The 26,237-nt window shown below is 39.2% G+C and overlaps 1 protein-coding gene across 6 annotated transcripts in view; it reads left to right on the forward strand.

The window, feature by feature from the left end:
* The first annotated feature begins 24,176 nt into the window (after window positions 1–24,176).
* Window positions 24,177–26,237, forward strand: part of PLPPR5 (phospholipid phosphatase related 5) — a 118,975-nt gene continuing 116,914 nt past the window's right edge. For 3 of the 6 annotated variants that reach the window (XM_032422887.1, XM_032422907.1, XM_032422916.1), the window contains exon 1: window positions 24,178–24,647. In XM_032422887.1, the coding sequence (XP_032278778.1) occupies window positions 24,411–24,647 (237 nt within the window). In that variant the 5' untranslated portion in view covers window positions 24,178–24,410. Of the gene's footprint in view, window positions 24,648–26,237 lie in introns of all 6 variants that reach the window. The other 3 variants (XM_032422923.1, XM_032422933.1, XM_032422896.1) reach the window with 2 other exon arrangements.

A 26,237-nucleotide genomic window follows, 5' to 3' on the forward strand; every position in this document is an offset into this window, starting at 1 on the left:
ACAAAATGTATTTGTTAGAATTTGGCAGGTAGGTGAATTTACAAAGCTTAATTTCAGTGGAGCAATGAAGTAAGTAGCCAGATTACCATGAGCTTAAGAGAGAAAAGGATATGAGAATATCAATAGAAGTTGGCATGACCCACTTTTTTCAAGACGCTCTGCTTTAAATTTAAAAAAGGAAGAAAAGAGATAAGAATTGAGAAATTTGCTAGAGGCACCCATGAAAACTGCATTAGAACTATTTTGTGTACAATCAGGAACCTGAAGACTTTCTCTGTCTCTCTGTCTCTGTCTCTGTCTCTCTCACTCACACACACACTCTTCACATACATACACCCCCCCACAATATTCCCATTCATTAATAATCTTAATTTTCAAAGAAAATAAAATTCCTCAAAAGCTTGCATATTTATGAAAGTTTGGTCCAGGATTCATGCTTAGCAAGTTGGAAGTTGGGTTTCACCCATAGATTTAATAAAAACATAGGTCAATTACAATAAGAATAATAGCAGCTAACATGGGTTGATTACCTACTTGGGGTCAAATATTTTGACAAGTGTTTCAAATTTATTTGTCCTCACTTTTGAGATGTGGAAATGAGGCTCAGAGATGTTAAGTAATTGGTCAAGGTTATAGGGTTTATAAAAGCAGAGCTGAGATTCAAACACAATCTAACTCTCAACTTTATGATTCCACTACACGAGGCCACCTAAGCTACACAGTGCTTTAGTGTCTTATGCTGGTTCAACTTGTGGTTAACTTCCAAGTGGTCAGATACCAAAATGTAAAATACAAAGCCATATTAGTACTAGAATGAATCCATGAGTAAGTTCTTTTATAACCTGGTAGTAAAAAACTTTCCTATTATCCAAATTGAGAAAAATAAGGGAAAAGATGGAAAATTTTGAGTACATAAAAAGATAACCTAATTTCAAACTGGGAAAGTACTTAAGTTATAGACAAAGAGAGAGTAACTCTAATATAGAAAGAGCTTCTAAAAATAGAAAGCTGCCAACAACCTTATAGAAAACTGGGCTAGACATGGAAATAAGAAAAGAAGTGCAGTGTATTAGCAATCTATTGCCAAGTAACAAAGTGCCCCCAAATTTAGCAGCTTAGAATGATGAACATCTAATATCTCACGGTTTCTGTAGGTCAGGGGCTCAGACACAGCTTCTGGGCCCTCCACTCGGGTTCCCACACCCAGTCGATCAAGGTATCAACTGGGGCTGTTGTCACCTCAAGGTGCGATTAAGGAAGGATTCTCTTACAATTTATTTCATTAATAGTTTATATAATATAAACCAAACCAGAAGGGAAGAAGCAATCTCTAAAACTTCAAAATGAAACGAAAGAACCTAACTAGGTATCAAGGTGGTGGTATAAGCATATGGGGAGGAACGATTTTAAATGACTTTATTTATTTATTTTTTTTAGGTTTTATCTATTTGGGAGAGAGATTGAGCGAGAGAGAGCACAAGCTGGGGGATGGGCAGAGGGAGAAGGGTCAGGAGCAGACTCCCCACTGAGCAGGGAGCCCGATGCGGGGCTCGATCCCGGGACCCTGGGATCATGACCTGAGCTGAAGGCAGACGCTTAACCGACTGAACCACCCAGGCGCCCCTAAAATGACTTTAAAACACAGGAATTTGTCTCTACAGTTGGTGGGAAATACCCTAAAAATAAACAAATACACAAATAAAACTGCCCCTACTCTGAAGAAAAAAAACACAACAGAAACTTAACTGTTTTCAGGAATTCTATTGTTATTGGTAGTGTTGAAAAATATGTATAATTACGTAGGTGTGCTTGTGAAGCAGGATTTTCAGTACTGAAGAGACTACATACAGATGAAAGACCAAAGAGGTTAAATTTAAACGCTGTATTCCTGACTCAGAATTGGGATCTCAGTATGAATTTATGGCGTATTTTCTCTAAAAGAAAAAAAAAAATCACCTTTATCCATTGAAAAAGCCTATAAACAATGACCAATCTGGTGGCAATAAAGAAACCTTTATTGATCAGATTTTGGTCTCTAAATATCATTTCCTCCTAAAAGGAGCCGAAGTACCTTAGAAAAATAGCTGGTTCTAGGTCTGGGGCAAAACGTGTATGAAACGATCCTGGAACATTTTATCATACCAGAAGTGAGGAAAAAAACCATGATAAATAGAGTTACATCAAAAGGATCTGTGAAACTAATGTGAAGACAATCCTGCTGGCCAAAAATAATGTAACTGGAGTATAAATAAGAATAACAACCTAATGGATTGAAGTATCAAATACCTTTAAATCCGTAAATTTATAATTATCTAATTGAATCGAATCGAATCGAATCGAATCGAATCGAATGTATATTATATTATTATCATATTATATGTAATTATAATATAATAATATATAATAGTACATATATAATCTTGGTAACATGTTGTTGTAATATATTAAAATAGTATTGTAGGGCGCCTGGGTGGCTCAGTTGGTTAAGTGTCTGACTCTAGATTTCAGCTCAGGTCATGATCTCGGGGTCATGAGATCCAGCCCCGTGTTGGACTCTGCTGTAAACATGGAGCCTGCTTAAGATTCTCTTTCTCTCTCCCTCTGCCTCTCCTGCCCACTCCCAGTCACAGTCTTTCTCTCTCTAGAATAAAAAAATAAAAATAAATAAAATAGTATTGTATTAATAATATGGCTAATATATATTAATATTATGTAGGTAATATATATTAAACTCTCACTGTTCACCTTTGAAATATGCTAAGAAGCCAATTCATGTTTTTAAACTGGTAAATAAAGGGAACTAATCAAAAATTTATCCTGCTTTTCCTACATAAATTGTACTATTGAATAATCAAATAGTTGATTAGGTGATGTTTCTCTTTATAGAGGTATTAGAGCTAATGAATAAAGATGAAATGATAAAATTCATATTTTTCAATCCCTAAAAGAATGAACCAATCTAGGTAATAATCATCAATGGTTGATAATAGCACTAACAGAGAAAAACAAAACAAAGCAGATGTCATGTACTTCCTAGTGGAAGTACACACTAAAACCTATGAAATATTCTTGCCAGAAAAACCAAAACTAGATCTACCTTCTACACAGAAATAAAGGGATGAGAACATCTTAATTGACCCTACAGAGATGTAAATCTAGACTATAGGGACTCTATAGGGTTAAGTGAATGATTTCTTTAATAAATTCAAAAGAAAAAACTAATGGAAAGGAAACTTACAAATTAATATAGAAATAAGAGACATAACAACCAATTGCAAACTTTAAATCTTATTTTCATTTTTATTTGAATAAACTATAAAAAATTAAAATGACAACAGGATAAATCTGAATACTGAGTGGACAGATATTGGATGATACTAAGCAGTTATTAAGTGTGATTATTCTAATTTTGGTTTGTTTATTTAAAAAGCACTTATCATTATATGGAGATATATACTGAATTATTTATGGGTAAAATAACATGTTGGGAATTTGCTTCCAAATAATCTAGAGGAATAGAGGATAAGAGTAAAGATAAAACAAGATCAAGGAGATAATTATTGAAGGTGAGCAATAAGGACAGAAGGTTTTATTATACTATTCTCTTTAATGGTATATACTTGTAAAAATTTCCATAAAAATTTTTTAACCTGAGTGGTAGTGGGTCCACAGATTTTTTAAAATATCATTTTTGTGCTTTCCTGAATGTTTGAAATGATTCATAATGCAGAAAAAAACAAAATTTGGGCTTTTACAATATCCTGAAAGTAGCCAGCACCCCTCTAGAACACAATTTACTTATGGTTTTATGTTAAGAAGTTCATTTTCAAATGATACTAACTTGCTGATTCAAGGGAAGTCATTGAATTATCTTATTTATTCCTTTTGATCCCCCACTTTCCTATGTTTTAAATGGGAACAAGTGAGAATTGTTAATTAATGAACTTTATTTTTCTGTGTTTCAAGTTCCTTGAAGAAAAATCATTATTAAAATGGAATAGTTTTATACATGACCAATCCTGATACCTACTACATTGCTTTGGCCTTTTGTTTTTAATATAAAATTCTTTTATTGTACATTTTGAAATGTTTTCATCTTTCTCACACAAAGAGAGAGTAGTATAACACATTACTGATTTTCACTGACAAGTGCTAGACCATGTGAAAAACCTTGTGGGATTAATTTTCTATTTTTCATTTTTCCCATGCTATGCTGATTGGACATGTCCCATGACTTAGCTCAGCCCCCAAAACATGGCACCAGATCAATCAGTGGGTTTGGCACAACTTTAGTTACTCTGGTATAGGATTCATTAAAAAGGAGTCATACTCATAAGATAGTTTAACTGCTAAAAGAGAAAAAATAAATGTGTTTTGTGCCCTTGCTGTTTTGTTTTGTTTTGTTTTTCCCAAGGGGAAAGGGAAGAAAGGGTGTTGGGGGAATAGAAAGCGTCAAGGGAGTGGAAGCCATGTTTCCTGGAACCTTAAGGTCTGCCTCTCAACTTCAAGATTAAGCTTTGTTCTCATAAGAGTTTGGCTTTCCAAATTGGGATGCCAAGGTCCTTCACATACATATATATCCTTCTAAAACTCTGCTTTTCAATTGCGTTGTATGTTCTAATTTAGAACACTTCTCACTCACTCAATAATCCAAAAGAGAGACTTTGATACCAGAGCTGAATTGAGGAGGAAATGGTGCTTGTTTTCAGATAAAGTGAGAGTTACCAGCCTTCTTGAGAACATTATATTTTGATTGATCTACTTTCTCACTGGCTCTTTTCTCTCAACTTCTTCTTGATAGAGGATCTCATCAGGACCTCACCAGGTTCTCATCCTTGTTTTTTTAATGGGTTGCTGTAGCTACCCTCACCCTCCCATCTCAGTGAAGGAAGATGGCTCCACAAAGGCTGACCCTATTGCCCACCTCACCTTCTCACTTCCTTGTCTCTTTCAAAATCTGCCCCCATGAGTAGGTTCTCCCTGCTCTGGCCTCTTCATTCATTCATACCTCTATAGATTCTACTCATCAAATGTGTGCACTGATCTTCCCTTTACTTGAAAGCAAAACAGAACTGGAGGTTATTTTGCTGAGTGAAATAAGTCAATCAGAGAAAGACAAGTATCATATGATCTCACTGATATGAGGAATTCTTAATCTCAGGAAACAAACTGAGGGTTGCTGGAGTGGTGGGGGGTGGGAGGCATGGGGTGGCTGGGTGATAGACATTGGGGAGGGTATCTGCTATGGTGAGCGCTGTGAATTGTGTAAGACTGTTGAATCACAGACCTTTACCTCTGAAACAAATAATACATTATATGTTAAAAAAAAAAAAGAAGAAGATAGTAGGAAGGGAAGAATGAAGGGGGGAAAATCGGAGGGGGAGATGAACCATGAGAGACTATGGACCTGAGAAACAAACTGAGGGTTCTGGAGGCGAGGGGGGTGGGAGGATGGGTTAGCCTGGTGATGGGTATTAAAGAGGGCACGTACTGAATGGAGCACTGGGTGTTATCCGCAAACAATGGGTCATGGAACACTACATCAAAAACTAATGATGTAATGTATGGTGATTAACATAACATAATAAAAAAAAAAACAGAACAAAACAGGCTTTGCCTTGCGACCTCCTCCAGCTGCTATTCTATTACCCCTCACATTATTGATTTTCAAACTACTACAACAAATAATCTGGACCTGCTGCCTCAGTTTCCCTACTGTCTTCTGAAATCTGGCTTCCTCTTTGACCATTCAATGTAGAATAAAATTGTACAGGTGACCGGGTACCTAATCACCACATGCAGTGGCTCAGACATTGCCTTATTTCCCTTTGTCTGCTTGGCAGATTTAATCTGTTCTCCTCTTGCATGTCCTTTGTGAACTTTCCCTCCTTGGTCTCCTTGACACTGGGAAATCCTTGATATCTTCAAACATTTTCAGTGATGACTTCTCTGTTTCACTGGCTGCTCTATTATCCTTCACTCTTCCAATTTCTTTCTAAACATTTCTAGAATATCGGGGGCTAATATATAAATATATAATATATAAATCACTTGATCCTACTTCATAATATTGAACCAATTGGTTCAATAAAAACAAGACTAAGAGATCAGCAAATGGATATTAACTATTTCTATAGATCCATGGCCAAAAAGGAATGCTAATATTCTCTGCCTCTCCACTTACACCAAACTCAGAGATTGAAAGAATCTATTTAAGGAGACAAATTAGACTCAAAGAGCAGACTTACCCAGAATTGCTGTTTCCCAAAAAAAGGAGGGAGCCGAGTCTCCAGATCTTTTAGCCTTTAAATAGATCAGATTTACCCAGTGGAAAAACGTGAACCAGTGAATGTCACCATCAGTTGAAGTCAGATAAATCACTACTTCTGCTTGGGGAGAAATGAGTAAGATACATCATGAGTGTTACTCTAAGCACAGGAAGCTATATATACAAAAACAGTGTGGGATATTCTTCATTCCTAATCATCATCTTTATGTAGATAATTCCCAAATCTGTGTCTCTGTGTCAGATGTATTTCTGACCTTTACAAAGTTAAATCTACCTGCTCCCCTCCACCTCCTGTTCCCCTCTGTTATGGTCAATGGCACTACGATTCCCAATCATCCAAACAAAATGACTGGCATTTTGATTGGCATCACCTTTGGCATCACCTTTGATTCATCACTCGCCTTTGTTTCTATGGGTTCTTCTTCTTCTTCTTTTTTTATTATTATGTTATGTTAATCACCATACATTACATCATTAGTTTTTGATGTAGTAGTGTTCCATGATTCACTATTTGCGTATGACACCCAGTGCTCCATGCAGTACATGCCCTCTTTAATACCCATCACCAGGCTAACCCATCCCCCCGCCCCCTCCCCTCTAGAACCTTCAGTTTGTTTTTCAGAGTCCATCGTCTCTCATGGTTCATCTCCCCCTCCGATTTCTTTATGGGTTCTTCTTTTAAAATGACTATCCTACTCATCCTTTCTCTTCAATTTGTACCTCTACCACCCTATTCTACCCCTTATTTATCATGTATGCCTTCAACAGCTACTTATTAAGTACATACCAGGTGCCATGACATTTTTTAGGCAGTGGAGATATAAAAGAAAGATGAAACATTGATTCAGCCCTTGTGCTGAGAAGAGTGGACAAAGGGCTATCAAATGATAATTTAAGCAAATGTATAACCTCAACATTACAGACAATTGCAATACCTGAAAGGGACTTGGTGTTATGTGAGCCTGTAATAGGAGGATACAGGAGATGAGAAATAGCATCTCTAGGAAATGACACTCACATTGAAATATGAAGATAAGCAGGAGTTAATTAGGCAAAAAAGATGGAGAGGAACATTCCAGGCAGCATTCTATATGCGAAAAATGCCTTATGATTGGAGGTAGTAGGGTGAGTAGAGGTTGCAAGAAACTGTGCAGATTTAGGGGTAATGTGGTACGGAATAGGGGAGCTGGAAAGGTAGTTAAGGGGTTGTGCCATGTAGGGCCTTATACATCATGTTAAGGAGTATTTGTTTTGAGATCAAAGAAAGTCACCAAAGTGTTTAAACAACAGGGATTAGCATTTTTTGAAAAGATCACTCTTGCATTTTGGATCATTATCTTTGCTTCTTAATTGATCATTTGTGTGTCTCCCATTCCTCCACCTTGTGAATTATTATACAAACCAATGTCCAAATAATCCTCACTGTGTGCTGTTTGACCCTTACCTGCTTCTTAATCAAATGGTGTGGATGATGCCCCATTATTTTAAGATAAAGCTCGGACTATTAGATCTGTTTGTTTGCTAAGGCTTGCTACCATCTGGATTCAGTCTCCCTGTCCAAAATAATTTCCCACTTCTCCCCATTACTGACCCTTTCCTCTAGCTGAGCCAATCTTCCAAAACACACCAGCCTCATTCCTGCCCTCCATTTTTCTTTGTGAAAGAAATTTTTTTTTGAGACTTTGAAACTCCTGCCAAAATTTTTCTTTTTACTAAAATCCAAACATATTCAAGATACCCATGAAATTCCACCTCCTCTGTAAAATGATTGCTAACTACTTTGGACCACAGTGTGAGTTCACTCGTGCTAAACTCTGACAGTATTTGTGTAATTGTGACAGAACTAAACAAGAATGGGCATTGCATAGGGAATTTCCTTCGTGGGACACGAATCCTTTTTCATTGTAGGCATCATCATCTTGGCTTGAGGTGTCAATTTAGACCTCGATTATAGCCTTCCCAGCGATATTTTTTGTTTTGTTTTTCCATTATAGAGTGATTTTTTTCTAGAGAAAGAGTTAGGGTTAGAGGAAAAGTGGGGCATAATAAAAGAGTCTCAGTCTAATTCTAACAAAATACTTCCAATGTTCTTAAAAATTATTTGGTAAAATTTTTCTTTGTTGCATGATATACTTACTATGGACTTGCTATTTCTTAATTTACTCAAAAGTGCCCTGTTGCTGGAGATTTAAATATTTCCATTTCATCATGTTTTAAATAGTGTGGTTAAATCATTTCTATTCTTATGTTCCACTTATTTTCCTAGGATAGATTTAAAAATATGTGATTACTGGGTCAAGGAGCCATTTTTTGGTTACATATTAGCTAAAAGGCTTCCAATGAGGCTATACTATAAGTAGTGTATGAGAATGTTCACAAAACATTCTTAATAGCATGGATTTTTATCACTGCCTGTATTATTTGTAATGCAATGTTTTTTTGTTTTTTTTTAAAAAAAACCCAATATGGTGTTGTTTTGATTTGAATAGCTGTCACTAATGACATTTACCATTTGCCTTTTTGTTATCTGAGGGAGTATTAGAGAAATTACGGCAAAAATGGTGCAACTGAACCCCAATAGCTGGAGGCCTTTTTTTTTTAAAAGATTTTATTCATCTATTTGACACACACAGAGAGAGAGCTCAAGTGCACAAGCAGGGGGGAGCGACAGGCAGAGGGAGAGGGAGAAGCAGGCTCTCTACTGAGCAGAGAGCCCAACACAGGGCTTGAACCCAGGACCCTGGGATCATGACCTGAGCTGAATGCAGACGCTTAACCGACTGAGCCACCCAGGCGCCCCAGAAAGGCTTTTTGATCTGAGGCTAGACTCTTCCATTTTTTCTACACATATACATGCAGTGCCTGCCAGTATTAAGCACTACACCCTCTGTCAGATCGGCCATAAAGTAGTGGTTCCCAGATTTTGCTATGCATTGGAATTACCTAAGGATTATTTAAAACAAACGACTACTGTCTGGCTCCCATCCCCAGACATTCTGATTTAATTGGTATGAGGCGTGACATGGGCAGCAAGAGTTTTAAAAGCCTTCTAGGGATTCCAGTGTGTTGCAAAGTTTGGAAACTATGTCAGAGTAAAGAAGGATGGAGTCACAGAATACGGTCAGGGATGCAAGTGCTGTGAAGTGTATAAAAAAGACACACACACACACACACAACCACAATGTTTTGAGTCTGGCGAACTTCCTCTGCACTAGGTTACCTCAGATAGTGGTTTTGAACAGTCCTGCTTGAATGACCCCAAAGGGATAAGACTAAACATTGGGCAGAATGAGGCACTGATGATAAAACAAACAGCTATTTACTATCTCAGTCTGAATTTTCATCTTCATTAGAGAAACCTGAGAGCCACAAATGCATGAAAGGTGACATCCTCACTACCCCTTGTGAACCAGGTGGGTAGAAAGGAGCTCTGCCCAGGAAAGTCATTGTTAAAACAGAACTCAAGCTTTCACCTAGTATGCCTATAAAAGACATTAGTGTGCTGTTGTAAATACATTTAATATTTTGATATATATGAATTATGTCATTTAAACATAGTGTATACTTCCTTATTTCCCCTCTGAATTGCTCATTAGAGAATCTCTCTCTCCTAGAAAATATATGTAAAGTGTGTGCCACAGTTTTTATCCATCTCGTTTTGATTTAGTTATCAGAACATACAACATCTGCTAAAGCTGAAGCCCATAGTCTTAGAAATTTTTCTTTCATTGCGCTTTCAGTCTGCACATCATTAGTACAATTCAGATGGAAATTCCGTAGAGATGCAATATTGCTAACAGACTGTACTTCCCTGGAAAATCTGACCCCCCAAATTTGATTTATTTAACATATTTGCATTTTAATGGATTTTTCTGAAAGGGTAATCTCATCAGGATGCGCTGCTGTGGTTTTACTGAGTAATTCACAATTTTCAGCTCATTTATATGTGTTTATTAATGTGCAGTATGAATATTTGCACAATGTGCAGGCACATATGGATTATGTCTACCTGAAATGCATGTTTAAAAATTTGGAAGACTGAGCATTTGGTATTTTGGTTACCTTACAGATTAATCCTCTAGTTTAATATATTCCATTGAGTCAGTCTCCCAGCCTCAAAGTTAATAATAACTAGTGCTTCTGTGGTACCCTACAATTTATAGTACTCTTTTCACATACATTAACTCGTTTAATAATATGCCCAAATCTTGGGAAAGCACGGTAACCTTTTGAAGCTACAGAAACACTGCTTAAAGGCCAGTTCTCCCCTCCACAGCCTCCCTAACCTTCAAGGATGCAAGTTCCTAAGCCAATCCTGACCAAGTTGTTAATTTTTGGTATAGCAAGTAGGTGTGGTCAGTGGATGTGGCCTGAGGATGACCTGCTACCTGATGTGACCACATTAAATTCTGGCACTCTCTCCCTTCCACCAGCCCCAGCCTCCTCCCAGATTCCATTTCCTAGGCTTAATTGGCACAGCTGTGCTTTTTCCAATATCTCTTTCATAGTTCTCTAGCTGTCCACGAGAATCAGTATGCTTTCCTCTCATCACTAAGACAGGGTGCCTATTTCTACCACCAGCTATTGTGGGAACCTGGCAGCAGGTTTTATCTACATTCTTCCTCACTATTGGATGGGATGTTCCTCTTGATACACTGAATTCTTATCTAAAATGTTCACATTATTCTGTAGTATACAAAATATATATACCAACTCCAAGAGGCTTGCAGGTACATATCGGTCTCCATTATTCTTAAGCATCATATTTTATCATCTTTCAAATACAGGTTTGTCAGAATTTATACTTTTCTGTATGGGGTTACAAACTCTCACAAAACATGTGTAAGAACAAAACTATAAAAATATCAGAAGTCCTATTAGTATAGTGACTTTTTTTCTACAATTTTCCCACCCTTCAAATATTTCTTTTTTTATTTTTTATTGATGTCTTAGTGTAGAGTTCTCTGAATTACAGCACATGTATAGTTCAGGTAATTGCCACAACTGGGATGCAGAACAGTTCCATCATCCCCAAAGAATTCCTTTGTGCTCTTGCTTAGAAGTCATACCACATACCCATGCCCAGTCCCTGGCAACCACTGATCTGTTCTCCACCCTGTAGGTGTGTCTTTTCAAGAATGACATATAAATGGAATTGTGTAGTATGTAACCTTTTGAGACTGGCTACTATCACTCAGAATAATGCCTTTGAGATTCATCCAACTTATGGAGTTTTATTCCTTTTTATTGTTTAGTAGTATTCTCTAACATGGATATACCACCACTTGTTTATCTATTCAAATATATGTTTTAATATATTTGTATTAAATATAAATGGTATTTGTAGAATTGGTATAACCCTATTAAAAATTGTCCATATGAGGGGCTCCTGGGTGACTCAATAGGTTAAGCGTCTGCCTTTGGCTCAGGTCATGATCCTGGGGTCCTGGGATCGAGCTCCACACCAGGCTCCCGGCTCAGACAGGAATCTGCTTCTCCTTCTCCCCACTCACGCTCTCTCTCACTATCTCTGTCGCTATCCCTGTCTCTCTCTTTCTCTCAACAAATAAAACCTTAAAAAAAATAAAAATGAATAAAAAAATAAATAATAAAAATTGTCCATACGATACAATAGGAATTTTTTGGGAACCAAGCAGATCTAGATTCAAATATCAGTTCTGCTGCTTATTAATCGTGGGCAAGTGAGAAAGTCTCTCTGAGATTCAGATTTGGCAGGGTAGGGGGTGAATGATACTTATTTCATAAGGTTCTAGAAGTAATTAAATAAGATGAAAGCATGAAAAGTGTTTAGCACATAGTAAATAATCAATCATGTCTGTTTTCTCTCCCACCTTCCACCCAGTTAAGGTAGCACAGTATATATTTTTAGAAATTTTTATTCTCCTGATTTTCAGGTGTAGAAACTCGTAATATTAACATTCTTACAATCTGTTTTGTGAGCAGATGGGAGACAATCCATTGTACTATGCCTGGGTCAGACCTTTGCAGAGTGTAAATTCTTAATATGTTTCTAAGTAAGTGCAAAACACTAGTTTGCATATTTTTCTAGTACAAGGTTATCTTATGGGGTGAGTGTCTAGAGGCCAGGCATTTGGGAAACTTATTTTGAGCAGCACTAGCAGAACAGGGGTCCATGTAATCTGATGGTGATATATGGTAGATACAGATTTCCTCTGGTCCTCATCATGCAGTCATAGCCAGCTGGAAAGAAGGAGGCAATCCTTAAGCACAAAGAATGCTTGGGTGATTCAGACAGCACTGCTAAGCCTTCTGATGAAAATGATTCCCAAGCATCCTTATCTCACTTGATACCAGACTCCATTACTTGTCAGTAATTGATTTGTTGCAATTCCTGGAGCGTAGCATTCAGCTTCCTTATCTGTATGAGCAAGAAGAAGCAATTAAATTTCTGACCCAAAGATAAAAATATGTGTGTGCTTAGACCAAACTCCCCATATTTTATTCATTTCATACTTCTGGCTGCACAGCTGAATAAGACTGTCCTTCAGTTTTAGTACAGTTGTACTGGCCAAGTAAATCGTTAAAGTTATGTGCCATTGATTCCATTTTAACTCATGCTTTCTGACTTTTACAACGAGGTAATAAAAATACACTTGGTCTCAAACTTAACTTTAAAGAGTTCAACTGGAAATCTATCAGATTCAGAGGCATAGATATCATTAAAAATGAGTAAATATAACTTATTATTTCCTAATGTTATAATTTATGAGATAATCATCTGGATAGTTCAGCGATCAAGTATATTTGTATTGACCTTGTATAGGTTAATCCACTTGAAGTTGCTAATAATCCAACTATTTTACACCTGTAAATGGCAAGTTCATATTGTTCAACCTAATAAAACATTCTAATTTGGAGACAGGACCTTAAGGGAGGTAGCTAAGTTATGAATGAGCTCATAAGGGTGGGGGCCAAATCTGTTGGGATTGTTCTTCTCAAAAGGAGACGAACAGACACCAGAGTTCTCTCTCTCCGTGCAAACCCAGAGGAAAGACCATGTAAGACCACAGTGAGAAAGCACTGTCTACCAACCAGAAAGGGAAGTCTCATCAAAAACCAACCCTGATGGCACCTTGATTGCAGACTTCTAGCCTCCAGAACTGCAAAAATACAAATTTCTGTTGCTTAAGCTACCCAGTCTACAGTATTTTGCTATGGCAGCCCAAGCAGACTGATCTTGGTGCCAATCCCCAATCTCCCCTGGATCTTCCACTTCTGGCTCAGTAACTAAACTGGATTATCAAATGTTAAAGGGAAGTATGGGCCTATATTCCTCAAGCCTACAGTCTCATTTCCAGGTCCACTAAACGCCAAAGTGAAAACTTGGTGTCACCCCAGAGCAGCTTTCATTTTATGCGGCTGTAGACTTACAAATAGGCATCTTGATGAGTAAAAACCTGATTTATTCAAATTGGACTCCACACACACTGAAAGCCTCAATTAAGTGGAGTAGTTTTGGTGGTAGTATCCACACACGGCCTTCTGGAAGATAGGCGAGCTAAGACTGGTGCTGTCATACCTCATCAGCAAACTGGGGTAGTTGTGAGGATCAGAGGTATATGAGTAAAACACCTCCCCTTGTTTCTAGCATAGAGTAGTCACTCAATAAATAGTTTTGTTGTTTCAATAAAACAAAAACATATTTCAAGAAAAGCCAGTACTGGGCATGGAGTGTCCCCAAGCAGGCAGGGGGATTAGTTCATAGCCAAGGCTGAGGATAGCTCCCGGCCCTTCCCAACCAGACAGCCTATTGGGGAAATTGAGAGCAGATGGGAGTGGCTCCTCCCTCTCCCAGGCAAGGGAACTAGGACAGAGCTCTGCCTGTGGAGACACTGTGGAGAGTGTCTTTTGTCCCCACCTGAGCAGTAGGGCTGGAGACAACTTCTGGAAACTGTGTGGCCCAGTGGCACTCAAGCCAAGAGGCAGACAGGCAAGAGCTGAGAGTCTACAAAGCAAAGCCAGTGGTCTGTTCAGTCAGGGAATGTGGGGTGCCAGTCAGCTTGAGTTAAGACAACAAAGAGCTTTACTGGCTTTCCAGCTGCCTCTCCTGCTACAGCTGGGCAGGGAATCTAATTCGTAGCCCCACTCATTGCTGAATACAGCAGTCAGCCCATCCAACCAGTGACCCTAACCTAGAGCACACAGGAAGCTGCATAGCCTAGTCCACAGGCCGCTGTATACAGTACCACTTGAACAGAGAGCACAGCCCTTGGCGTCCCCATTACACAGAGCAAAACCTCATCTGACCATGGAATTCAGTGCACACTCTGACTCATGTTTCCAGATAATGAGCTTTACAGATCTTGGGTCCTGTAATGCCAACCTGCCAGTTCAGGGAAGCTAATTCATAGCCTCATCCTCTACTGAAAATAGTACCTGGTGCCAGCCATCTAATAAGCCTGAACAGAGAATCCAGGAAAAAGTGGAGTCCATCCTAAACTTCTCTTAGCTAGAGAGCCAAGTCAGCAGTCTTATCTAACTATTCTCAGGCCCCTCCCCTCAACCCCATCCTCAGACTCAAACTTTTGCCTCACCCAAAAATATTCTCAACCCCCTCCCCCCAATCCCCATCCTTAGACTCAGACTTTTGCCTCACCCAAAAATAGACCATAATATCAGGCTCCACCTGCCCAAAGACATTGCCAGGAGACACCCAGAAACCCAAACTGAGCTGACTGGTGAAGAACTGTCTCTGTTAAAGCAAACCTGTAAAGTCTGGAAGAGGAGCCCAATTACTCAAATGTGCAGATACCAACATAAGGAATCAAGGATCTCAAGAGATCAGATAAATAGGACAACACCAAAAGAAATTAATAAAGCTCCAATAACTGACCCAAGAAATGGAGATATGTAAGGTATCAAAGAATTCAGAAGAATTCTTTAAGAAAGTTTAGTGAAAGATAAGAAAACACAGACAACTAAACAAAATTAGGAAAATGATGCATGAACAAAATGAGAGGTTTGACAGAGGAAGAGCAACCTCCAAAAAAAAAAAAAAAAGTCAAACAGAAATCCTAGAGTTGAAAAATAAACAACTGCATTGAAAAATTCAGTAGAATTTCAAAAGTAGACTCAACCATGCAGAAGAAAGAATTATACTCTGGAGAATAGGATATTGAAAATTACCCAGAAGAGCAAAAAGAAAAAGAATGAAGAAATCTTATGGGAATTATAGGATACAATGAAAAGAAACAACATTCACATTATGAGAATTCCAGAATAAAAGAAAGAGAAAGGGTCAGAAAGTGTATTTAAAGCAATAATGGCTGAAAACTTAACAAACCTGGGGATATTTCTGATCCACAAGGCCCAAAGAACGCCAAAAAGTTGAACCTGAGTAGGGATATATTGAGACACATTATAACTAAATTGTGAACAATCAAAGAAAGGTATATATATTATAAAGGTATAGTCATCAAAACAGTATTATACTGGCATAAAAACAGACAACTAGACCAATGAAGAAAAGACAGTATCTTCAATAAATGGTACTGGGAAATTGAATATTCACATGTAAAAGAATGAAACTGAAGCCATATCTTACCCATCACAAAAATGAACTCAAAATGGATTAAAGACTTAAATCTAAGACCTGAAACCATGAAACTCCTAGAAGAAAAAATAGGAATAAACCTCCTTGATATGTACCTAGGTGATGATTTTTTGAACATGATACTTTAAGCATAAACAACAAAATCAAAAATAAACTACATCAAACTAAAAAGTTTCTGCACAGCAAAAGAAACCATCAACAAAGTGAAAAGACAACCAATGGAATGGGAAAAAAATATTTGTAAACCATACATCTAATAAGGGGTTAATTTTCAAAATATATAAAGAATTCATACAACTCAGTGGCAAAAAACCAAATAACCCAATTAAAAATGGGCAAAGGACCTGAATGGACATTTCTCCAAAGAGATATACAAAAGGCTAACAGGTACATGAAAAAATGTTCGACATCACAAGTCATTAGGGAAATGCAGATTGAAACCACAATGAGATATCACCTCATGCTTATTAGAATGGCCACCATCAAAAAGATAAGAGATAACAGATGCTGGTATGGATATAGAGAAAACAGAATCCTTGTGCACTATTGGTGGGATTAGCCACTGTGGAAAATAGTAAGGAAGATCTTCAAAAATTTAAAACTAGAACCACCATATGATCCAGCAATTCCACTTCTGAGAATATATCCAAAGGAAATGAAAAACTTACCTTGAAAAGATATCTGCACCCCCATGTTCATAGCAGCATTATTTACAATAACCAAGACATGGAGACAATTTAAATGTCCATTGATGAATGAATGGATAACATTTTGTGGTATATATATAGATACAACAGAATATTATTCAAACATAAAAAAAAAAAAAAAAGAAATCCTACCATTTGCAACAACATGGCTGGATCTTGAAGACATTATGCTAAACAAAGTAAATCAGAGAAAGACCGCATGACCTCACTTACATGTGGAATCTAAAAGCAAGCAAACAAACAAAGACAACAAAAAAATCAACTCATGGGGAAGAGATCAGACCTATGCTTACCAGGGGTGGAAGGTGTGGGGAGGAGGAATTGGAGGAAGGTGATCAAAAGGCACAAACTCCCAGGTAGAAGATAAATAATTCCTGATGATGTAATGTACAACAGCTAACACTGATGTATGATACATAGGAAAGTTAAGAGAGTAAATCCTAAAAGTTCTCATCACAAGGAGAAATTTTTTCTTTTTTTTTCTTTCTTTTCTCTATTGTATATGAGAAGACAGATGTTAGCTCAATCTATTGTGGTGTCATTTCACAATACATGTAAATCAAAGCATAATGCTGTATGCCTTAAACTAATACAGTGATGTACTTCAACTACTTCTCAGTAAAACTGGGAAAAAAAAAAAGAGTTCCTCCAAAAAATGTGAAGGGCTTCTATTAATAAAAGCAGTAGTTCCCCAAGATACCCTATTTTATGAGACTTTTATGAAGTTAATTAAGATTTTACTATTCATGTTCTTCTATTTTTATTAGAGATCCATATGAGCCAGAAGAATATTAAAGCAAGTCATCAGTGAGTGGAAAACAAACTAAAATATTTTATTCTTACCCATTACATTAAATTGAAGACATCGTTATATTTGAAGCGTTGCTTACAATAATAAAATTGATATGATAAAATATGATGAATCAATACATGATTTAATAACAAAAAGTGATAATCAGAAGAGTTAACATAACAATACAAGCACAGTGATATGTTTCTCTTCCAAAAACTTCCCCCAACTTTCTTTCAAAGTGTTACAACATATAAATACTTGTATTTTAGAGGTAACGCTTTGTGCTACTTACTCTCTTTCAGTGCAGTAATTAAGACATTATTTTCTTTCCTTGACCAAAAAATTATTTTCCTTGCTTATTGTTGTAAGCCCATAGGGTGAAAAGTTCAGTAATTTAATAATCCATTCAAGTATGATGAAATTTACAGCAGAAATTGATTAAGCCAGAAGCCTTTGTGCCCTCACTAAAATAACATTCTAAAAATTACCTGATTCTAAACTAATAGTTGATTATGGTCCATATATGAACATAAGGAACCATTTTGAGTGTCTAGTTTCGTTATGTCTTTGTTTCAATCATTATCCAGTACACTGAAGGACAACCAAACAAATGCTAATTACCATTCACAATCTGTATCGTTGACAAAGGACCTGCAGCTGTCATCGGCTTAGTTTGCCCCACATTTTCCAAAACACCTCTAAAGAAGCTCCGTTTCTCATTGTTAGCAGGATTTGTGATTTGTTTAGGACAGTCCTCATTTATCATAGCACAAGTAATGACTTTCAGGTGTCTTCAAGTAACATGAAGTTACATAGACAATTGAGCAAGATTTTATGCAGGCACATTTCCAAATGGATCAATGAAAGTTTTGCTGATCCAGCAGTCTCAGGATTAATTATACCAGAAGAGTAATAATAACGGTGATGATCATTATTGTCATGAATGGCCTAGGCTCTGTGTTGCAACTTGGTGAAGTAGGCAGCCTTATCCTCATTTTAGGGTACTATAGAAACTAAGAAATTAAAATGACTTCACCAAGTTCCCATTATTATGAATCTACAGGACAAAAATATCTGTTGAGTCCTCAGTCCTTGGGCTTAACCACCCACTTCACTGACACGTTCCTATGTCCTTATCTTTAATAATTGTTTAAAGTTATTCTCAGGGAATTCGAATATTTTGAAACTTCCCCCATGTAATGGATCCACCGACTTACACTTTACCAAGCATTGTGGAGTTTTTTAATGATTTAAATATATGGTAAATAACCTAATATTCACAGATGTGGAAACAGACCAGACAGCAAATAATCTGAGTTTTTTTGAGTTGGAACTCAGTGCTGGGAAGAAAATTCAGCACCCACTTAGATTAGGCATTTTCTCCTCCTAATTACGATATATTTCCTAATGCAGAGTTGCCCAATGCTTTGATATTTCCAAAGCATTTAATAAATATAAGCCTTTCAATGTCTTTGTAAAGATTCACTAACTCAATTTTACAGATGAGCAAACTGAGATTTAGAGAGGCTGATTGCCATGGCCACACAATATGATCAGCATGTTTCAATTAACTTTTGCTAACTCAATAATTTAAAATTTTTATTTTAATATAGGAGTGTTCAATCGATAACATATTAAATTTTTCTATTCTTTCCCAGCCTTAATGTCTTATAAATTTTAACTCTTTTACTTAGTCTATCAATTTCATGCCTATACCTTCAGTGAAATATAACTAGATTTAATATGTGTGCTAGTAAAATGTGTGCTTGGTTTGTGATAACTGTTTTGAAAGTGAAAACTTCAAATAATACTGGAAATGTAGAAGAATACAATGAGCTATAATGCAATCAGAGTAAGGCATTTTTAAGATATCTTAGAGGTTCTAACTGAAGATAAATACTACTTGTCCAGATCAGAAGTTTCTGGCCTCTGAGATAAACATCCATTACAGCTGGAACCTCAAAGACAGATGTACACATTACTACACTGGCTGATTTTCCTCCTGTTTTCTTGAGAACACAGCTACCTCCTACATCAAGCACAGAAGATTTTTATGTGAAGATGCAGTGCACTATGATGTCCATAATAAGAGGTCAAGGTGTAATCCCAAATGTGCCTAGCTCTCTTTAGTTTGCCTTTGAGGATGTTGTATCTTTAAATTTATATGAACACATTTAAGCACTTTTCTTGTGTTAACCAGTCCTACAACTTATTCCTTAAGTATCCGGGATGTTCTCTATATCAAATTGTTTGGGAGTTAGTAAACTAGTGTATTTGCTCCTTCTCAAGATCCAGTTCAGTAAAGACCTGTCAAGATATTGTCTTTTGTAGTTCAATAATTATTAGAATGAATTACCAGATGCCTTTACTTATTCTGAAAGCAATTACCTGGCTTATTAAAAAAAATCTCTTTCCAAATCTATTCCCATTAGATCTTCCACCAATCTATATGTTAATATTTAAAGTTCCTCATTAGTACAAAGTCATCTAACTTTTCACACTCATGAATCTCCTCAAACATCTGCAGCTCAAGTTTAGCATTATGAGCATTTTTGTTGTTGTCTTTGTCATTGATTTTGTCATTGCTGTTGTCAAGGAGGACTCTATTCTTTTGGAGATGTTTCCCTAGTTTGTCTTGTGTAAAGTCTTCTGAATCCTTCATACCTCACCGTCTCAGCTATGCATTGAAAGTAATGTTATTTTTTCTGTTTTGGCACCGTGGAATGAGAAGAGTTCAGGAAAATGCCCTGGCTTACCTCTGAGTTACGTGAAACACATGGAAACCCAACGCTTAGCATTCTGTGTCTTCATTAGTCCTTGGAAATGCTCAGCCATCTTGCCAAAACCATTCTGTCTATAAACTAATGAGGGCCAAATCCTTGGATGTTAATGGAAAAATCTCAGTCTGCCTCTCTTGCTAGTCACAGATTTATTGTACAGAACCCAATTGGTAATAATCTTGAGGAGCTAGGTACATCTCCAGTTCCCTTCCAGCAAGCACCTTAGATTTTCTAAGTTAAAGAAGGACACATTCATTTACCTAACTATTTATAGTCAATGCTTGGCTTCCCAAGGACGATTCATTCAGTTGGTCTTTGCACTGTTATCAGCATAAGCATCCACCCCAAATTTTTGTACATTTGTCTTCTGTTTGTGGATGAAAAAGTTATAAACCATATAGACAAGGACAACAACTTCACATGCTGGTCTAGCACCTTACTAGTTCTTATCAGAACATTAGTGTTGAAGTGGGAAGATGAGAGATATTGGAATGGATAAATGACTCCCCTCAAGATTTGTCTCAGTATTTATCATGGTTCATGTTTTATGGGTGAAGAAACAGAGTGAGATCAGAGTGGTTGTTAGGACATGGGCAAATAAATATAATATGAAACACTGGAAGTTGGAAAATAGAAGTTATAAATGCCATATTTTTTGACCTGGATTATCCACCTTGGTTGGAGCTGAATAGGAAGAATTTGCAGGGCAGGACAATGTTTTCAGAAAGATTGACTGCTATAATATATTTGAAAGCACAATGAGGTGCCTAAGAATTAAATTAAATTAAGAATTTAGGCAAGGATTCCAAAGGATTAACTATGAGCAGGGCTGTTGTTAATCTAGAAACAGTGGAAAGGTAAATTAAAAATTGAGGTAGGATTCCCAAGGGCTCTTTGAAGTTGAAAAGATGTATTTTGGAAAAGAATTAGCTTAAATAATTTATAAGAAAATAAAGTGAAAAAACATGCTAAACCGGTACCTTCTTTGGGCTAGGTACTTTACATGGTCTCATTTAATTGTCAAAATAAGCCCGGAGATGGGAAATTGGAGGGAGAGATGAACCATGAAAGACTATGGACTCTGAGAGACAAACTGAGGGTTTTAGAGAGGAGGGGGGTGGGGCAATGGGTTAGCCAGGTGATGGGTATTAAGGAGGGCACGTACTGCATGGAGCACTGGGTGTTATACGAAAACAATGAAGCGTGGATCACCACATCAAAAACTAATGATGTATTGTATGGTGACTAACATAACATAATAAAATAAAATAAAAAAAAAAGCACGGAGGTAAGAAAAATTAGTTCATTTTGTCCCCCCAAAAAGCTCAGACTCAGGAAACTAAAGTAACCAGCCCAAGGGCACATAGCTCATGCTTTTTCATCCATTTCACATCATTTCTATGAATAACCAATCTGTTCAAATATTCATGGAAGTTGAACTTAATGCTGGTATCCTTATAATGTGAGTTAAGATTCCGTATTAACTTCGAATTTCAGCATTGGATCATTAATCAACCATGAATCAGTCAATAACACTATTTGACTGTCCATGTCTAATGTGGACAAATGATGGGGATGTTGTGGAAAATAATATTTTATTCCCGAGATGGATTGCATCTGAAAAAGAAGACAGAATGTGCATAAACCTATAGGAAAATGTATACACCTACAGAAATATGGCTACACCCAGAATCATTTTGTAAGCCAAAAATTAGAAGGAGGTGACTGGTGATAAATGTTGGAGTGACCTGAGTTAAGGTAGTCTAGATATGTTTCTGTCTACAAGTCAAATTTTATAACATTTAAACATGATACAGGTGTTCACTATGTGCCAGACATAATTGAGCATCATTAATCCTCCTATCAACCTTGTAAAGTAGGTACTAATATTATCCTGATTTTACTGGTGATGAAACTGAAGCAGAAAAAATCAAGCATCTCGGCTAGGTTTCCAGAGCTGGTAAGTGGCAGAGCTGGGATTTGAACTGAAGTAATATGAGAACTGCTGCTCTTACATTAACCTTCTACCTTCAATGTTGGTATGTCATGTAAGTAGGCAGTCTATGTTTACCTTAGGATATAAAGATTATGATTCCCTAGTCCCTGACATACATCTTATATGTGAACATACTTCACCATTGTTCTTAGAGGAGTAAATTCATTAATTTATTCAACAGATATTTACTGAATACCTACAATGTGGCATACACGGCTCATGCTGGGGACAGAACAGTGAACAGGACAGACAAGGACCCTGCTTTGTCACACTCACAGTATTAGGCACTCAATACATGTTAACAATGCAGTACATGCATTTTAATCTCAAAAGTAATGTATGTTTTCATTGGCTTGTATCGATTACCTACATCACTCTCCTTAATCCAAAATTACCCTTAAAATCTACCCTTAAAAATTAAGACCATTTTTCCAAAAATTAATTCTATTAATTAGAAAGGTTTGGAAGATTCCTATGTACAGCCAGAAGAGCAGTTTAAACACTCTTATAGTCCTAAAATGATTCTCTGAATGGGGCTTTAAATCATGTACCTTTGTAGTAGTTACATTTTCATAATATGGTAAACCGCTCTTGTCCATTAAGGAACCGTTTCCTCCCACTGCCCCAAATGGCTTATCATACATGTTGTTCAGTGTCTTTTATCTAGTAAGTAGTTATTAAATGATATTTAATAACATGTGGTGGATAAGGTAACCCTCATTAAAGGCAATTCACACTGCCATTGCTTCTGCCAAATACCAATCAGTTGCCAAATTTAAACGGCCTTATTAGCCTACCAATGTTGCTTTTTCCTGATGATAAAGACCCACCTCTAAAAATCAAGTACAACCCACTCAAATGAATGAATATTCCAGAAACCTGCTAAAGTAATCTACATTTTAATGAGACAGGAAGGGCTCTAGGAATATTTTCATCCCCTTGTCTCTAACATAACGCTTCCTTACCTGCTCTCTAGAGTGGAGGATGTGAGAGCAGTGTCAGGTTCTGCTAAGGTCCTCCCCCACCTCCACCCCCACCCCAAGTTTGCTGCCTAAGCTTGCACGCAGGGACCCACGTGGCATCACGAAATGGGTTCTTTACATATATGCAGCTACTTACAGAGCTATGCACACGCGTGTGTGCCTATGTAGGGGTGTGCTTCGTCCGCGTGTGGTGTGAGCCCACGTTGGTCTCCCTCTCCTTTCACCTGACCTGGGGGAATCCCGGCAATTCCCCAGAACTCGGGGAATAGCGAGATGAGGCAAATAGCCCTTTTCCCTTCCCTTGTGGCAGGCACCGCTGGGTGCCGGGAATCTGCAATGCCTCCTCACAAGCAGCTTAAGGGAGACTGACTGAAGATGAGCAAGTGGAGAATACATGAAGGAGGAAGGGGCCATGGTACAAAAGATGATGTTTCTGGAGCTACTGAACTATGATTGTGTTTCTACATACAAAGCCCTAGGAAGCTAGAGGGGAGGCAGAGAAACTCTGAATCTAAAATGCTCTGAGATTATTTTTCTAACCACCGCTTGGCGTGTGTCCTGCGCGGGGTTAAGGAATCCAAGGGAGCGCCGGCTGAAACTCGCAGCGCGGCATCCGGCACTTTGAGCTTCGGTGGGGTTTGCGCTCCGAAGACGCGTCCACGCATCATTTTCCCAGGCGTTATGCGGGTTTCTTAAACAGCCCAGCTGCTGCCTCAGAAAGGAGTTTCTAGAAGCTCCTTCTCTGCTGCCTCCCCTCCCCCCCCCCCCGCTTTTTCGGTTTTTACCCCCGCGAGGAGCTTCTCGAGCTCCACTGCGTCCGCCCTCCGAGGGGCACAGGTGCCGCTGTCCCGGCTTCTGCCGCCTGGTCCGCCGACGCCGCCTCCTCCGGGCGGGCCCGGGGGGCTTCACCAGACGCTGCTGCAACGCGAACGGTCTCTTGCTGGGCGCTGCGGCCGCTACCGGTCGCCCGGGACTCCCCGCCCTCCCGCGCGACCCCGCGCCCGGGCGGGCGGCGCTTGCGGCGGGCGGGGGGCGGGGAGGGGAGCGGGGGCTCGTCTGGGGGTAGCCGCCTCCTCTGCAGCCTGCTGGCGCCTCGAAACCCGGACCTGCCTCCGCCTCTTCCTCCAGCGACTCCATCCCTCCTCCCGCGCCTCGTCGTCCCGCCGCCCCCGCCACCGCCGCGCCCCCGGTGGCTGCCTCGGCGGACCCGGGAGGGGGCCCGCCGCGTCCGCCGCCCGCTCGGCTCGGCCCGGCCCGGGAGGCGTGCATGCCCCTGCTGCCCGCGGCGCTCACCAGCAGCATGCTCTATTTCCAGATGGTGATCATGGCAGGGACGGTGATGCTGGCGTACTACTTCGAGTACACCGACACGTTCACCGTGAACGTGCAGGGCTTCTTCTGCCACGACAGCGCCTACCGCAAGCCCTACCCGGGCCCGGAGGACAGCAGCGCAGTGCCCCCCGTGCTCCTCTACTCGCTGGCCGCCGGGGTCCCCGTGCTCGTGGTAAGCCCGGCGGTGCCCGCCCTCGCGTCGGACTCCCCTCGGTCGCCCCTCACCTTCAGGGTGGAGGCCCCGCTGAGGGTCGGGGCGCGGCGGCTTTGCCTTCTAAGTTCCTCCAAGTTGTGGGCAGCCCCTTCCCCAGAGGACATTCTTCTAGGGCGCGTCAGGGGTGGGTGCGAAGGAAGCCCGCATCTCTCCCCCACATGCCGCCCCCGCAACCCCCCTGCTGTGGCTGCAGCGTTAGGGTGACGGGGAGGAGGATGGGAGGGATGGGGGCTGTGGGAGGTGATGGGTGGGGGCTGTGGGAGGTGATGGGTGGGGGTCGGGGCCGGGGAGGAGGTGAGCCCTCGGATGAATTTTTACTTCATGCACTCAGTGGCCTTGCTCCGCCGGCCGCCGGCTCTCTGCGACTGGAAGCTGAGCAGCAGCGGGCCGGCGAGGAGGAGAGGGCATCAGTCCCAGGGGTGTGGAAGGGACTCCTGCTTCCCGAGTCCCGGCGCGTATTCCCGTTTTACCACCGCCTTCCCTTTCAGATGAAAGTGCCGGGGGGACTAAGCTGACCAGGGAACAAATATCTTAAAAAAAAATTGAAAACTGCTAAATGAAGAGGCTCCGACAGCAGTGCTCGCTGAAGAGCAGGAGCTGTGTCCAAATGACAAGATTCATTTAAAGGCTGCTCCACTCTCTGGGCAGCTGAAGTCCTTTTCTCTGATAGCCTCGCTTAGAATGCCTTGTGGATTTATGGACTCTGTGTGTGTGCGTGTGTGTATACAGGCGCACGCACACACGTACACACAGATATACATATGTAATTACTAGGATGGTGATCACATAATAATTTACATATGTGAATATGGTGCAAAGTTATTGGTAAGAAAATTGGTGGTGTTTCTTCAGAAAACGTTATGGTTCCTCTGTTATTGTCAAAGTATTGGAGGTATCCTTCCAATGGTACGGCTTCTCTCTTTCAACTCTCAACAGATAACAAATAGGAAATTAGGAAATGAAGAGGAAAGGGAAAAGGAAGTTTTATTTCAGTGGTTGAATGTGTAAATTTCAACAAATGAATGTTGAGAACATCAGTGGTGTCTACTGGGTTTGGATATTCATGTTTATTTTGATTTTAGGGGAAATGATTTCATATTTTTCCAAATAATGAGAGGTTCCTAACACACATAATGGAATTCTACCAAGGAACTTCTTGGTAACTTCAAAGTAACTTCGTTTATCACAGGTACCATGATAGTTGACTTTGAGTTCAGCTCCAGTATACTGGTTTGAAAAGTGTTAGACCTTGCACCAGAAAATGTTTTGTTTTTTAATATTGCAGTTTGCAAAAAATCCACCTTCGTGTTTGTGTTCTCTCTCTTCCATTTGAGAAGCTGATAGAGGAAAGAAAATTTAGTCATTTTGGGGAATTGTTTTTCCTTTCTGCAGATGGGTTTTCAGGCACATGTTTTCTGGGAGACTGAATAGCTCAGAGATTTTTCTGGGATTTTTTGTTTTTAAAGAAAAAAGTCTGTCACTTTCAGGTCACTGGTTTGGCTACAACCATAATCAATAATGTCTGTAACTTGTCCCTTGGTAATTACC

Source organism: Phoca vitulina, unplaced genomic scaffold (genome assembly GCF_004348235.1).
Source record: "Phoca vitulina isolate PV1807 unplaced genomic scaffold, GSC_HSeal_1.0 scaffold2, whole genome shotgun sequence".
NCBI classification, from domain to species: domain Eukaryota; kingdom Metazoa; phylum Chordata; class Mammalia; order Carnivora; family Phocidae; genus Phoca; species Phoca vitulina.